The 15,533-nt window shown below is 33.3% G+C and overlaps 6 protein-coding genes across 6 annotated transcripts; 2 read left to right on the top strand and 4 right to left on the bottom strand.

Moving 5' to 3' along the window:
- Window positions 1-312: 312 nt before the first annotated feature.
- Window positions 313-2,670, bottom strand: LOC107360608 (glutathione S-transferase Mu 4). The gene is made up of 3 exons (XM_015927298.3): window positions 2,306-2,670; window positions 1,031-1,318; window positions 313-856 (listed from the first exon to the last, which is right to left on the bottom strand). Exons 1-3 carry the CDS (start codon window positions 2,525-2,527, stop codon window positions 689-691), a joined length of 678 nt encoding a protein of 225 aa, XP_015782784.1. The 5' UTR covers window positions 2,528-2,670; the 3' UTR covers window positions 313-688.
- A 277-nt stretch (window positions 2,671-2,947) lies between these two features.
- Window positions 2,948-4,119, bottom strand: LOC107360609 (glutathione S-transferase Mu 1). Its single transcript, XM_015927299.3, has 2 exons — window positions 3,880-4,119; window positions 2,948-3,529 (listed from the first exon to the last, which is right to left on the bottom strand). Exons 1-2 carry the CDS (start codon window positions 4,093-4,095, stop codon window positions 3,068-3,070), a joined length of 678 nt encoding a protein of 225 aa, XP_015782785.2. The 5' UTR covers window positions 4,096-4,119; the 3' UTR covers window positions 2,948-3,067.
- Window positions 4,120-5,099: 980 nt separating this feature from the next.
- LOC107360606 (glutathione S-transferase Mu 2-like) lies at window positions 5,100-6,236 on the bottom strand. The gene is made up of 2 exons (XM_015927296.3): window positions 5,928-6,236; window positions 5,100-5,715 (listed from the first exon to the last, which is right to left on the bottom strand). Exons 1-2 carry the CDS (start codon window positions 6,141-6,143, stop codon window positions 5,248-5,250), a joined length of 684 nt encoding a protein of 227 aa, XP_015782782.2. The 5' UTR covers window positions 6,144-6,236; the 3' UTR covers window positions 5,100-5,247.
- A 659-nt stretch (window positions 6,237-6,895) lies between these two features.
- LOC107360607 (glutathione S-transferase Mu 1) lies at window positions 6,896-8,438 on the top strand. Its single transcript, XM_015927297.3, has 2 exons — window positions 6,896-7,177; window positions 7,717-8,438. The coding sequence occupies exons 1-2, from the start codon at window positions 6,962-6,964 to the stop codon at window positions 8,182-8,184; spliced, it is 684 nt and encodes a 227-aa protein (XP_015782783.2). The 5' UTR covers window positions 6,896-6,961; the 3' UTR covers window positions 8,185-8,438.
- A 593-nt stretch (window positions 8,439-9,031) lies between these two features.
- LOC107360899 (glutathione S-transferase Mu 1) lies at window positions 9,032-10,655 on the bottom strand. The gene is made up of 2 exons (XM_015927627.3): window positions 10,348-10,655; window positions 9,032-9,603 (listed from the first exon to the last, which is right to left on the bottom strand). Exons 1-2 carry the CDS (start codon window positions 10,561-10,563, stop codon window positions 9,136-9,138), a joined length of 684 nt encoding a protein of 227 aa, XP_015783113.2. The 5' UTR covers window positions 10,564-10,655; the 3' UTR covers window positions 9,032-9,135.
- Window positions 10,656-12,382: 1,727 nt separating this feature from the next.
- On the top strand, window positions 12,383-14,210 carry LOC149094234 (glutathione S-transferase Mu 1-like). Its single transcript, XM_015926896.3, has 2 exons — window positions 12,383-12,984; window positions 13,613-14,210. Exons 1-2 carry the CDS (start codon window positions 12,769-12,771, stop codon window positions 14,078-14,080), a joined length of 684 nt encoding a protein of 227 aa, XP_015782382.2. The 5' UTR covers window positions 12,383-12,768; the 3' UTR covers window positions 14,081-14,210.
- Window positions 14,211-15,533: the final 1,323 nt, after the last annotated feature.

Genomic DNA, 15,533 nt, shown 5'->3' with positions numbered 1-15,533 from the left:
CAGCCATGATGGTGAATTAATTATCTTTTAACCTTGATAAATCAAGGTTGATTAACTAGTAATTTGTGGTCTATTTTAACTGAGCAAAGGCAAATCAATGAATAGACTTTATTACCTGATTTGCACAACATAACAATAACATAATTTGCTTAGAAAAAATTACGTAATTTAATTTCCAGACTTAATTGAATGACCATAGATAATCAATTGAAGATGGAAGGCAGCAAAATAAAGATGAGCTAAGCCCGATGATGTTAATAATGAATAATTTTCACAATTGGTAAACTGAATTACCTTGAGATTATTTTGAAATAAACTGAAATCTTTTATTTTATTCAGCGGAACCGTTAATTTCAATGGATTAGAGCAGCAATATGTTTGGAATACAATGATTTAAGCAGTTAAATAAGGGTTCAATTGAACAATTACCAGAATGGATATCACACGTTTTATATAGAATGCAAACCAATCTGTAAATTAAAGCAATCTAACATGGAATACAATCAACTATTATAGATTATTGATATTTTGATTACAATTTTTTTGCAAAGCCAAAAGTATATTAACCATGAAATGTATCCTTTCTTTTCGGTTACTAACGAATCAAATGTAAATCGAATCTTTTGTTGATGAAATGTTTTGGTCAATAAAAAGTATGTTATAATTATTTAGCTGAAAATAACTTTTGTTATTCACTTGAACCACCAAATTTAGCCATTGGTCCAGTGATTGGAAACCTTTTGAAGTCATCAGAGGAAAGGTACTTTTCAATTTCAGGTAATGATTCAATTCGGGTTAAATAATCTTTCAATGAACTGGCTTCATCAAACAACGACTCTTCAAATAATCGTATGTACAGGGTGGCGAGAAAGTTTATGCGGAAAGGGGCAAGTAAAAGGGGGATAAATATGCGCATAGAAGAGCGGTTAATTTGAACAAATTAAGTCATAGATTTGCACAAATTAAAATTGGTTTCTACGCATATTGAATGGGCGTTGCTTAAGCGCATAAACTTTCTCGCCACCCTGTAATCCAGTATTGAATACAGCATAAAGTCAACATAAGTTATACGATCACCAATAATGTATTGATTTTCACCCAAAAATTTGGCTAAACCAATCAACTTTCCTGGTAAAATGGTCATCATTTCTTCCTTTAACTTGTCAAAAAGGTCATCATCTCTACAATACCAGGTTCGGGTGCAAGTGAAGATCAACTCGATTGCTTGTTGTTCAACCATTTCAATCTTTATTGTCTCTTCATCAGATTCACCAACCAATCCATGTTTCCGAGCTAAATAACGGATGATAGCGACCGTCTGTGAATGCATTTAAACAAAATTAAACTCAAAAATCATCAGATGAATCGATAAATAAAGTTAAATTAAATTTCATTGATCAATAGATTCCCTTTGATTCTCCGTCATGTTTTGGTTTATTTTCGTCGTTTTGGTTGCTTGTTTGCATTTTGGTATTTTTTGTAAATCCCTAAAGCTAAGAATCGCGGGATTATTTAGCTTTATTATTATGACATTAAATATTACATGTAATACATATAAATGAGTATAAGTAACATTGTAAATAAACGACCAGAATAAACCAAAACATGACGGAGAACCAAAGGGAATCTGTTGATCAATGAAATTTAATTAAACTTTAGTTGTATGGTCTTGAATGATTATTCAATTGATTATAAAGGGTGTTACGGATAAAAAATTACTTTTATCTCAAAAATGATATCCATGAAGATGAAGATGACAAAGATAAGAATGCGAAGAAAGAGAAAAGAAACGACGAAATGTCTTTTCCTATGGTCAATCCACATTTTTATCTTTGTCATCCTCATCTTCATTGATATCATTTTTGAGATAAAAGTAATTTTTTATCCGTAACACCCTTTAGTCCATAATAAAATCTAATAATTTTTGAAAGAATGGTAACTGTAGGGACTAATATTCTCGAAATATTGATGTCCAAAGTTTTGAGTCAATGGCCGATATCAAGAGAACTGTTTATAAATTGAAATTTTTTTCGATCATTGAAGTGTATCAACAACTTTAATCAATAAATAATATAATAAGTTTAAGCTCTCTAATAGAACCTCTCTATGTTCACAGAATGGCGAAGGTTCAACTGAAAATCGAAGTGATCTTTATTGTACAGAAAACAAAATTTTTTCACGAAAAAAGTGCATTTTCTGGTTACCCATCTGGTTACAGATTAACGATTAACTAATCAATGGTTGTTTCAAACTAGTCATTCCAAATCTGCTATTTAATTTAATTATTAGGAAATGATTACTTTACCTGAGTCATTTTGACACCTTCCTCTTCATCAATGTAATAAGGTAAGTTGGGAAAATCAAGACCCAAGTTGAACTTTTCATCGAGCCATTCACTTTTATCATAATCTGGTTCTGGACCAAATGAGTATTCTTTCATCTCATACTCTTGACCAGTGTGAGCCAAAAGTAGCCGTATTGGTTCACCAAGACCACGGAGTTTCCAATAACCGAGAATAGGAGCCATAGAATCAACAATTAACAATTAAATGCTTAAATAGGGAAATGAAAAACGACACAAAAGACGAAAATCAACTGTTTTCAAGTGAAGTCACAAATGTAATAACAATTGTAAGTGAATTGACTCAAAGATATAACTCTAGCTTTTGACTGACAAACTCCCAAAGGCAGACCTTACTTTGAGATTGTCATTTTAATAATAATAATAATAGTGGCAAATGTGTGCAAACCCAAAATTTTGTTTCTCGAAAATTAACATAATGATGCTAGATCGAGTTTTGTTTATAATGTATTCGAAGGTCAATCGATCAAATTATTGTTCTAAATTCAGTAAACTACCTTTATTAATATAATGATAATTTTTTCACGTTTTTCCTCGACTTTCATACATTTTGGTTACGAAACTGTTAATTTTGGATCGATCCCATTGATTTCATTAACTGTTTATTAACCATTGCATGTACGTTTTTTAAACAACATTATATTTGATAATTAACATTAATTAACAGAGAATGGATATTTTGTATAGATTTTAAGGTTTTACCAATTAAACAACTGGTTTGTAATGACCAAACTTGGCTCGCGATCCAATGATTGGGAATCGAGTGAAATTTTCATCGTCGAAATAGGGTTTAATTTTGGGCAAAGCTTCAATTCGGTCAAGAAATTTTCTCAGGTTTTCATGGGAATCCAGCAAGGAAGCTTTATACAGTCTGATGTAGTCGAGTGTTGAGTAGAGTAAAAAGTCAACGTAAGTAACTCGATCCCCAAGGATGAACTTGTTTGCACCAAGAACGTTCTCGGTGTGAACCAACTTCTCAACCAAATAAGACTCCAAACCAGGTCGACGATTCTCATATTCTTGGTTAGTCTCAACGTACCAAGCTGACCATAATGAACACATCATTTCAAAGACACCTTGTTCAGCAATATCGGATCGGACTGTTTCCAGTTCATTTCTTGGTCCTAAATCATGCTTACGAGCCAGATAACGGAGAATAGCCAAAGTCTAGGAAGAAATGGTTCAATGATTATTAAACATTTTCTGTGATTTATTGATCCACTGAATCATTTACTGAGATATAACCTTGAAAAAAGAAAACGAATCAACTCTTTCAATGTCACTCTTTTCAGATCCACCTAACAATTGATCGATCTGTTTCAACCAATTTGGGTTAAATCATTTTCTTTTCAATTTATGTTAAGCTTTACTTTATTAATGGTTTCATATTCACAGACACAATTAATGAACCTTCATGTAATACAAAGTGTACATCAAATTGGGCTGTGGTTGGTTAAAGGGTTGAGATTGAATTACTTTGGGTTGATTCTGGTTACAATAATTTTATTATCATTTACCTGACTTATCTTAATGTCTCCATCAACGATATAAGGCAAGTTGGGATAAAACAAGTTCAATTGTTTCTTATCAGTTGGCCATTCAATACCAAGATAATCTCGTCCAACTCCCTGTTTGTAGGTTTTCATTTGGAAGGGTTGGTCAGCTTGTTTGAGTAACAACAAGATGGGCTCAACATTGCCACGATATGTCCAATAACCAATCACTGGATTCATAATTAAGGCCAACAATTTACTAAAAAAAGTCAATGATACAAATGAAGAGCAAATCGGTTAGACAGTTTCTTATTTTATCAGTAAACCATTGGAAACCTTAAGCTTTTATCTAATCTCGATTTGATTTTATCCAGTTCCAGCTGTCTCTAGTTTATTCAAGTAAAAACAAGTAATAACGAAGTTATGGTGATCAAACTAATCCTATTTTTCAGAACTAAGAAAATTGTCTCGAGATTGGAATGTAGTGGCTGTAAGATTCTGTCTCAAATTCCAATCAAGCGGTGTAAACATTTTGAGATCGATGATGAGAAACAAAGGAAGGGTCGCATTATCCAATTTTTGACTTAATAAATGTTTATTTTCTTCAAAATTGTATAATTGAATATCTCTGATTGTAGCCTACTCTGTCTTAACGTAACATTTAAGCTAAAGAGTTGGCAATTGATTTAGAGGTAATCTTGATTTCAAACTCCATCCAATTTTGTAAACTTTTCATACAGAGTTTTCTTACCGAATTCACCAGTTTTTCCGTTTGAAAAAGTCGGTTTTTAATCCGGATTAAGAAAAGGTTTGAAACAGGCAAGTTAACATTGCTCAGGTTCCATTGCTCTTAACCTTTTTTCCGAAAGAAAAGATCTGTGTATTTTAATTTTCAATAACAATTTTCTGAATACAAAGTGGAATGTATTTCATCATGTTTTTATGGTAATTTTTGCAATCTTCTGATATCATTTCGGATGCAATCCGTTAAAATTGTAGCTTAAACATTTCTAAATCAGTTTATTCATTTTAAATTCTTTAGTTTATAATAGTTTTTCAAATACAATTTCAAAGAGTACAACAAGAGAGCTCACCTAATACAAACCCAAAAGATCTCTTGGTTTTTTACTTTTCTGCTTACACAGTTGGCTCTGACTTGAAAAAATGATTTGATACAATTGAGACAATTATCGGAAATATTTAACAGTTATCAAAAGCAAACCAGATTGTATTGAGTTTAATGTCACCTGTTTAAGCAGGATAAAGTTAAGACCCAAAGACCTGAAGGTCCCATTGAGTGAATCCTTTTCTTCTACTCTTTGGTAATCACTGTAATTTGCTCAAAGCATGTTTGCGGTTCGCTTATAAGAGTGTCATCTTAAAGAAGTTTGCTCAAAATGGTGCGTTTTTTTCCAAATTTCCCCATTTGGCAATTTCATATGTAATCGGGAATCTACTGAAACCTTCGCTTTTATAATATTTATTGATTTCAGGCAAGGCTTCAATTCGGTCCAGATAGCTTTTCAGGTTTGCATGTGGATCGATTGAGGAAGGTTTAAACAGTCTGATGTAATCGAGTGTCGTGTAGAGCAAAAAGTCAACGAAAGTAACTCGATCACCGAGGACAAACTTGTTTGATCCAAGAACGTTTGCAGTATGAGCCAACTTCTCAACCAGATAAGTCTCAAAACCAGGTCGACACTTCTCAAATTCTTGGTCAGTCTCAACATGTGTAGCTGTCCATAACGAATTCATCATTTCGAAGATACCTTGCTCAACGATATCAGATCGGATTGCTTCCGCGTCATTTCTCGGTCCTAAATCATGTTTACGAGCCAGATAACGGAGAATAGCCAAAGTCTGTTTAAAATGAAAGATACATGTATTTCAATTTAAATCAATCGGAGAATAATCTTATTCATTTCATTTGTCGTTAATCTCAGTAATAAAGATTGGGCTTGGGAATTTAGGATTGAAATTTGATTAGAAGGTAAGAAATATTCATATACTCAAAATAACGCCTAAAATAAAGATTGGTATAAAAATGAAGCAGAATCATTAAGATTTGTTACCTGAGTAATCTTGATGTCTCCGTCGATGTAATATGGCACATTAGGGTAATCAAGGCCTAATTTGTACTTCTCATTGAGCCAATCTGATTTGTCAAAGTCAGGAGCATCACCGAGTTTGTAGCGACGAACTTTAAACGATACTTTAGCTTGTTTCAAAGTCAGTATAATTGACTCAAGATTACCTCGAACATTCCAATAACCGATTAGGGGGGCCATTTTGGGTTAACACAAAAAAGAGTAAAGATGAGCAAAATAACAATTCAACAATCGAACAGTAAACTGAATTTCATTGAATCCGAAATCACATTTATAATGAAATCTCCTCCTGACTGACTCCTTTCAAACAACGCTCAAGTAACGTGATAGACATAACACAGATCAAGATTTGATTAATTGTCACCATTATCTTACAATTCTGAATTACATTTTATCAAAAAATAATGTTATATGTTATAATAACTTATTAATATAAGTAAAACAGTTATTGTTTTATCCTAAAGAGTGTTTTTTATAACTTATAAGATTATTGAGGACTATTGACAAAGCTGGGATAAACGAAAAGCATGATAAAATGTTATTCATGATTGATAAAATTTAACTGATTGAATTTAACCATTTAGATCCACACGTGTGTTTACCTTAATCTTTACACGATAATATCATGAAAGATAGACTTCTGCAGAACTGATGTTTACTCCTTGTGCATTTGGTGAAGATATAATAGTAAAGATCAGGTTGATTAAATGTTCACAGATCAATTTCAATTATCTGAGGTACATTTTATCCAGCAAAGCTGTTATAAAAACGTGTTGATATTAAGTGATCTGGAGATCTCCTTCAATGGGGTTTTTATTCTTGATAATAAGTATTGTTGATGGAGGGAAGATAAAAAGGGAAAGGAGAGAGAGAGTCAGGAATAGATTTCAATATAAATGTGAAGTAACGTGGAGTTGGATTCAGACAAATTAAGTTTATTGTTTACTTGTTGAAGTGTTATTTTGCGCATCTTTCCTTTTCTTTCGTGTTAACCCAAAATGGCACCAGTTATCGGTTATTGGAACCTTCGAGGGGCTGTTGAGCCTATTATACTGACTTTGAAACAAGCTAAAGCCTCGTACAAATTGCGTGTCTACAAACTCGGTGATGCTCCTGACTTTGACAAATCAGATTGGCTCAATGAGAAGCACAATTTGGGTCTTCCTTATCCTAATTTACCATATTACATTGATGGAGATCTCAAGATTACTCAGGTAACAAATCTTCATCATTCTGCTTCATTTCCACCATCAGCAGATTTATCAAAATGAGAGTTAGTCAAATGCAATCGACTTTTTCCACCACCTCTTTTCACCGTTGTCCACCCTTTTGCCCACCACCCAAATCCAACACATCCATCATTATACTGATTATCCGATTTGTCTATTTGGGTGGCGGACTTTATGGTAGATATTAGGGTGAAGAAGAATGAAAAAGTGGTGGATAAGTGTATGTGGTGATAAATAGCATGTCTATCGTTCAGATTCATTCAAGTCATAATGAAATTATTAAGTTTCGTTAAAGGCAAAAATTATCAAACATTTTTCATAGATTGATGTAGATTTCATTCAATGGTCAAACCTTGAAAATGAAACATAATATTGTTTGATTTGAAGCCTCTAGTGAGTTAAGCTTTCATCGTACCTCTCAGTTTTCATGTAAAACATCGACTTTCAAAAACTCAATTTCAGCAATAAATCAATAAATTACAGAAAATGTTAAATTTAATCATCATTGAACCATCTCTTTCTAGACTTTGGCTATTCTCCATTATCTGGCTCGTAAACACGATTTAGGACCAAGAAATGACTCGGAATCCATTCGATCCGATATCTTCGAACAAGGTGCTTTTGAAATAACACATTCACTATGGACAGCTTGGTATGTTGAGAGTGACCAGGAATTTGAGGATCGTCGACTTGGTTTGGATTCTTATTTGGTTGAGAAGTTGAATCACACTGGAAACGCTTTTGGTTCAAACAAGTTCATCCTCGGTGATAGAGTTACTTTCGTTGACTTTTTGCTCTACTCGACACTCGACTACATCAGACAGTATAAACCTTCCTTACTGGATCCACATGCAAACCTGAAAAGCTATCTGGACCGAATCGAAGGCTTGCCTGAAATAAATAAATATTTGAAGAGCAACAGTTTCAGTCGATTCCCAATCACAGATGCAACAGCCAAATGGGGAAATGACACAATTCAAAAGCCATATTGATCAAGCTACAAGCTTTAATAAATGTCTTCATTAAACTCTAATAAAACACTTATTCGATATTTTTGGAGATACTTTATCTATTAGAATTATTAATGCCTTTTCTTTTTTTTTGTTTTTATGATCGTACAAGATCGAGATGAAAAACGAGAAAGAGAATTACAAGAGAAAAGAATTAATTATTCCAATAGATAAAGTATCTCCAAAATCGAATAAGTGAAATCTTACGTTACATTAAAATATGATTCAAAACTCTACTTAATCTTAATCAATCTTATCATTTATTATATTATTCACAAGGGAGCTAAAGGCTATGCCTAGAACCGATTTGGACGAGACTAGTGACAATTGATAGAGCAAATTGAGTTATGAAAAACTGTCGAGAGTTTTTCGTGTGAGTTGAGTGGTCCCTGAGATATTTGGGTTTAAAATTTGGGAATTTTAGTTCTAACTATATTTGAAAATTGCTGAAAATAAATTAATAAATTTAAGTGTAGCTCAGTGGTTAAAGATGTAAAGGTAACAATTGATTTTTGGATAATTTAATGGATGGCGCATATGTTTTGTCAAAATAAGCTTGACGTCAAAGTACAGAAAGTTCATGCTCGAGGCAAAAAAACATTCCCTGTGAGTAGAAACAAATTTAGTTTTTAATTTCTCGCTTTAATCTCGCTGAAAATTTGTCTCATGATTTTTCACACCATTCAAGTTCAATGTACAACATGAATTGATTGAATTTATGGATTAGTTCAAACAACAATAAACTGATTTTGTCTGGATGGTTCTGATTCATTTGTCGAAATAAGCGCCAAATCATTGGAGCAGACTGTACAATAAATTAAAGATTGACTTTACAAATTGGAAGAGTTTAATGATTTTAAATGTACTTTTCACTCAATGCCATTTACAATAACATTAATAATGAACTAAGCTAGACGGATTGAAGAAGCTTGATCAGTATGGCTCGTGGCTTTTGGCATTTCCCCATTTGGACATTGTACCTGTGATTGGGAATCGGTAGTAATCCTCGCTTTTCAGATATTTATTGATTTCAGGCAAGGCTTCAATTCGGTCAAGAAATTGTTTCAGGTTTGCATGTGGATCAAGCAAGGAAGGTTTAAACAGTCTGATGTAGTCGAGTGTCGAGTAGAGCAAAAAGTCAACGTATGTAACTCGATCACCGAGGACGAACTTGTTTGACCCAAGAGCATTTGAAGTGTGAGTCAACTTCTCAACCAGATACGACACCAAACCAGGTCGACGCTCCTCAAATTCCTGGTCACTTTTAGCATACCAAGTTGGCCAACATGAATCCAATATTTCAAAAGCACCTTGTTCAAAGATATCTGATCTTATTGATTCCAGTTCTGTCCGTGGTGCCAAATCATTTACACGACCCACATGTCGAAGAATTGCCAAACTCTAGGAATAAATGGTTCAATGAAAATTGAATTAATATATTTCTGTGATTTATTGATCCACTGGAATTGACTTTTTGATAGTCTAGGTTTATAAAAAGTTTATGTTCTGTTACATGATTGCAGACTCAATGCCATGAAAACTGAGAAACGTGATGAAATGCTTTTCATACTGCAGGCTTCACATTAAATCATCTATTTTTTCATTTACAATCGTACTGTACATTGAATAAAATCCCTAAAACTGTTTTGACTATTTTCGGGCTCCAATAAAACTGAATAACTTCATCATGACTTTCCAATGCATTTTCCCTCACAACTTTGATTTGACTGGGACTGCCTTCCACCAACTTTATCCATCACTTTTTAAATAACTTATTCACCCTATTATCCCCATAATGTTCACCCCCCAAAGCCACAAATCGGATGACCAGTATAATGGATGTGTCAGATTCGGATGGTGCACAATATGGTGGATAACGGTGAAAAAATGTGAAAATTGCAAAGTGATGGAAAAAAGTCGATCTCATTTGATTAACTTTACTAAAACTAAAAAAACTTTTATGAAAGTAAAATTGCTTGAAATCAATTTCCGTAATAATATCTTGGCTTGGTATTGAATCAAGAATCAATTGCAAGAAAAATTCGTAAAATATAAATGAATCAAAATAAAACCTAAAAAAGGATTGGTACAAAAATGAATGGATGCTGATGTTGAAAATGAAGCAGAATCAACAAGATTTGTTACCTGAGTAATCTTGATGTCTCCATCTATGTAATATGGTACATTAGGAAAATCAAGGCCTAATTTGTACTTCTCATTGAGCCACTCCGATTTGTCGTAATCAGGAGCATCACCAAGCTTGTAGATACGCAAATTATACGCCGCTTTAGCTTGTTTCAAAGTCAGTATAATAGGTTCACCAACACCTCGGACTCTAAAATAACCGATGACTGGTGCCATTTCGGGCCAACACTAAAAAAACAAGTAAAGATGAGCAAAATAACAATTTTTAAAGTAAACAAGAAACTGTTTTTGTCTGAATCCAGCTTCACATTTATAATGAAATCTCCTGAACCTCTTTCTCACTTTTATTAGGACTGTCTGCAAATGCGTAGTTATCCCTTTTTGTTTTGTTTATCAAATCAAGTGTAATCTTTGCGCATAATACTTTACTTTCCCCACTAGAAACTTTATCCCCACCATGTGCAGTTACGTTACACTTATCTTGACGAATTATCGCCTTAAACCAATGGCAAGACAATCGAACCATCCTAGCACTTAAGCTGTGGCTTCTGTTGCGACATTAATACATAGATGACTTTTTGTCAAAATAAGCGTCAACTCACTGTAGTAGACTGCACGGGAACAGTGTAGATCTGAGATGTCGTCTCGTTCCCACCTACCAGAATCTGGTAACCAGATACTGCACCACTCGTAAAATAGCTTATTCACACTATTAGTCGGTCAGCGTAATTCATGATTTTCAATCTTCCTTAATAGATCAAATTTAGGCAAAAATGTTGCTTGAAACTGATTTTGAGATTTTTCGGTTTGATGGAAAGCAAAATTGAATTGAGCCAATTGATAATTAAAGAATCGAAATTCGAATGAAAAGAAGATATAACTCTCCCTTAATAGGGGCTATTGAAAAATTTATGTGTATTATCTGGTAGGTGACTCTAGTAAGAAGGAAACAAAACCCGTTAAAGGTTAGAGGTTACTTTTCCTTACTTTTGAATAGAGAAAAACTTTCATTCATATTATTAAGAAAATTGAATATTTTAAAAAATTTTAACACAATAATCTTGTGCTTTATAATGTTGATCTGTAAGCTTTTCTTACAAGTAATTTGATTTTGTTTAGATGCCGAAGCCAGTCAAACTGAGCCAGAAACGAGCCACTTAGAAAGGATGCCAAGCCAAGCTGAAATTTTAATGGCTAGAATTGACTCGAAATGGGTCTAGTTCGAGCCATCTCGAGCCAAAAAAGTTTTATTTAAGAACTTTTTTACAACGGTTTTTTTCAGAAGATTTCAAAAAAGAACTTATTAAATTCGTTTTTCTGAATGATTCCAGCCAAATTCATTTAATTGCTTAATAGCTCGAGCTAGTTGAAATTTAGCTGTCTAATTTTGTTAGCTATTTACATTAATTAAACGTTAGCCACTAATTTTTGCCACAATTCTGCACTGACGACCGCTTCATCCGCACTGACGACCCAACTATCAACATCTCTTAACAACGATAATTATCATCAACCACTACCCGTTAATCAACAACAATCAATTAACCATTGCTCTGTATCATTTCAATCAGGCTGATTATTCCTTTCCTTTTTTTTGAAACAAAAAATAGCATCTTTACATTTGTATTTATTTTCAGCTTATTTAGCTTAAGATAAGGCCCATAACCCATTTTATCCCGCCTTAATTTTGTAAACATCCCTTTAAAAAGCTGTTATACATTAATTGTTGTACATTAATTTGAGTTCATTCCGAGTACTTCTTAGAGAACCTTGATTCCCGTGATTTATTTATCAACTGAATCATTTTACCATGATATAACCTTGAATAAAGAAAACAAATCAATCTCAAATGTAACTCCTTTTAGATCCACACGACAATTTATCTTTACATAATATTACCATGAAAAGATAGACGTCTGCAGACTTGAGTTACATTTTATCAAGAAAACCTGCCATGATAAAAATGAAAACGTGTTGATATTGAGTCATCTGGAGACCTTCCATGGGGTTTCAATTTGTATAACAATTAATCTGACATGATAATACCATGAAAAGATACAATTCTGTATAATTGGTGTTTTAACTTGTTCACTTGATGTAGATAGTAAAGATCGAGGTTGATTAAATGTTCACCAAATCAATTGCAATTATCTGAGTTACATTTTATCAAAAAAAGCTGTTATGAAAGCGTGTTGATATTGAGTCATCTAGAAATCTCCTTCCACAGAACTTCAATTTACGATAATAAGTATTGTTGATGGAGGAAAGATAAGGAGAGAAATGAGAGAGAGAGAGAGTCAGGAATAGATTTCAATATAAATGTGAAGTAACGTGGAGTTGGATTCAGACAAATTAAGTTTATTGTTTACTTGTTGAAGTGTTATTTCGCGCATCTTTCCTTTTCTTTCGTGTCAACCCAAAATGGCACCAGTTATCGGTTATTGGAACCTTCGAGGTGCTGTCGAGCCTATCATACTGACTTTGAAACAAGCTAAAGCCTCGTACAATTTGCGTGTCTACAAACTCGGTGATGCTCCTGACTTTGACAAATCAGATTGGCTCAATGAGAAGCACAATTTGGGTCTTCCTTATCCTAATTTACCATATTACATTGATGGAGATCTCAAGATTACTCAGGTAACAAAGCTTAATGATTCTTCTTCATTTCCACCATCAACATCCTTTCATTTTAATATCAATCCTTGTTTTAGGTGTTATTTTGAACATATCACGAATACTTCTTGCCATCGATTCAAATTTGATCAGCAGATTTATCAAAATGAGAGTTAGTCAAATGCAATCGACTTTTTCCACCACCTCTTTTCACCGTTGTCCACCCTTTTGCCCACCACCCAAATCCAACACATCCATCATTATACTGATTATCCGATTTGTCTATTTGGGTGGCGGACTTTATGGTAGATATTAGGGTGAAGAAGAATGAAAAAGTGGTGGATAAGTGTATGTGGTGATAAATAGCATGTCTATCGTTCAGATTCATTCAAGTCATAATGAAATTATTAAGTTTCGTTAAAGGCAAAAATTATCAAACATTTTTCATAGATTGATGTAGATTTCATTCAATGGTCAAACCTTGAAAATGAAACATAATATTGTTTGATTTGAAGCCTCTAGTAAGTTAAGCTTTCATCGTACCTCTCAGTTTTCATGTAAAACATCGAATTTCAAAAACTCAATTTCAGCAATAAATCAATAAATTACAGAAAATGTTAAATTTAATCATAATTGAACCATCTCTTTCTAGACTTTGGCTATTCTCCATTATCTGGCTCGTAAACACGATTTAGGACCAAGAAATGACTCGGAATCCATTCGATCCGATATCTTCGAACAAGGTGCTTTTGAAATAACTCATTCACTATGGACAGCTTGGTACGTTGAGAGTGACCAGGAATTTGAGGATCGTCGACCTGGTTTAGATTCGTATTTGGTTGAGAAGTTGAATCACACTGGAAACGCTTTTGGTTCAAACAAGTTCATCCTCGGCGATCGAGTTACTTACGTTGACTTTTTGCTCTACTCGACACTCGACTACATCAGACAGTATAAACCTTCTTTGCTGGATCCACATGCAAACCTGAGAAGCTATTTGGACCGAATCGAAGCCTTGCCTGAGATCAATAAATATTTGAAGAGCAACAGTTTCAGTCGATTCCCAATCACAGATGCAACAGCCAAATGGGGAAATGACACAATTCAAAAGCCATATTGATCAAGCTTATACAAACTTTAATAAATGTCTTCATTAAACTCTTATAATAATCATTGCAATTAATTCAACTTAATGATATTTAAAACCGTACCGATTGAAAATTTATACATTAAAATAGCTTTAGATTCAACTCTTCATATTTTTAATCAATGGCTCATTTATTATTCAGCCTACTACATTTGTCTCGTCAAAATAAGCTTCTTGTTACTTTACAACGCTGCAGAAATTTTCAATGGACTCAAGGGTGTCAAGGTTTATTTCTGGCAAAATTATCTGAAATCAAGGTAAAGGTGGAAATAGTTAATCAAATTAGACGAGCAAATATAATACAAAGGTTGTTGTTGCAACCCCAACACTTGATTCCCTTGCATTAGAAAATATTGGTTAAGATCAACAATAAATGTCCACAGTGAACCATTTGAAACTTGAAACTTTAAAAGTAAGAAAGATGTTTAAACCTATCCTGAGTCTATCATAACAACAAAAACAATATTGAGTTGACTTTATAGTTTCCTAATAATACTGACAGCTTGTGAGTGTCACAGTGTTTGTACATCGTTGGTGTATTCAAATGCCGCAGGAATTGCTTTATCTACATTCAGCCTTGCTATCAATTGAATCATGTTGATGGTCATCACCAGACAGTGGAGGCCTGTTATTGAAAAATGTCTAGATAGAATATCAATAATTTTTACGATAAACGTAGCTGTGCTTGGAATCTGCGAACTTAGTAGACTTTTTTGAGCTTTTAGTTATTATTATGTTAATTGGACTTAAAAATGATGAGAAATTTGTGTTCTCATTGAATTGGGTTGATGGACAAGCAACTTGTTTTAAACAATTTGTTAAATCATGTTCATCGTTGCAAGTTTCATAACCGCTGCCGATTTGGCTGAACAAAAGGCAATCTTTATCAAAAATGAAGTCTTAAATGAATTGCAGAGAACTTTATTTTCTGAATAAAAATTTATTTTTTGACACTTTTAACTCGTTGGATTCATTAACAAGTGAGTTGTAAGTGAAATTGTCGACCTTGCATGTAGATTCAAATGAAAAATGTAAAATTTCCTTTTAATATTCTATCATCTCAGATAGTGAGTTGAGGGACAAAAGGGAAATTTCAATCAACAATCAACAGCTTTAGTCAAAATTATAATTTCTCAGAAATTAATCTCGATAAGTCAAGCACGGATTTAACCATTGCAGTTATAAATTCACTTGAATTAGCAACATGGAAATTTTGTCTCATCTTTTCATTGCTTATTAACCTGTGACAAAGTCCAGGGCAAAAGTATCGGGGAAATTCATTTGAATTATGAATTATGACGATTTATCAGGATTTTGATACAAACTCAAATTGATAACCCACTTTGACACGTTGATTTGAATAGAAATTTTTAAATTAAGATTTCTTCATTAATCAATCAATAGCCATAATCTTCAGTAGATAAAC

The sequence above is a fragment of the Tetranychus urticae genome, chromosome 2 (genome assembly GCF_039701765.1).
Source record: "Tetranychus urticae isolate SD_2017Ah chromosome 2, NJAU_TeUrti_SD_1.0, whole genome shotgun sequence".
NCBI lineage: Eukaryota > Metazoa > Arthropoda > Arachnida > Trombidiformes > Tetranychidae > Tetranychus > Tetranychus urticae.
This window is presented reverse-complemented; position numbering and strand designations above follow the sequence as displayed.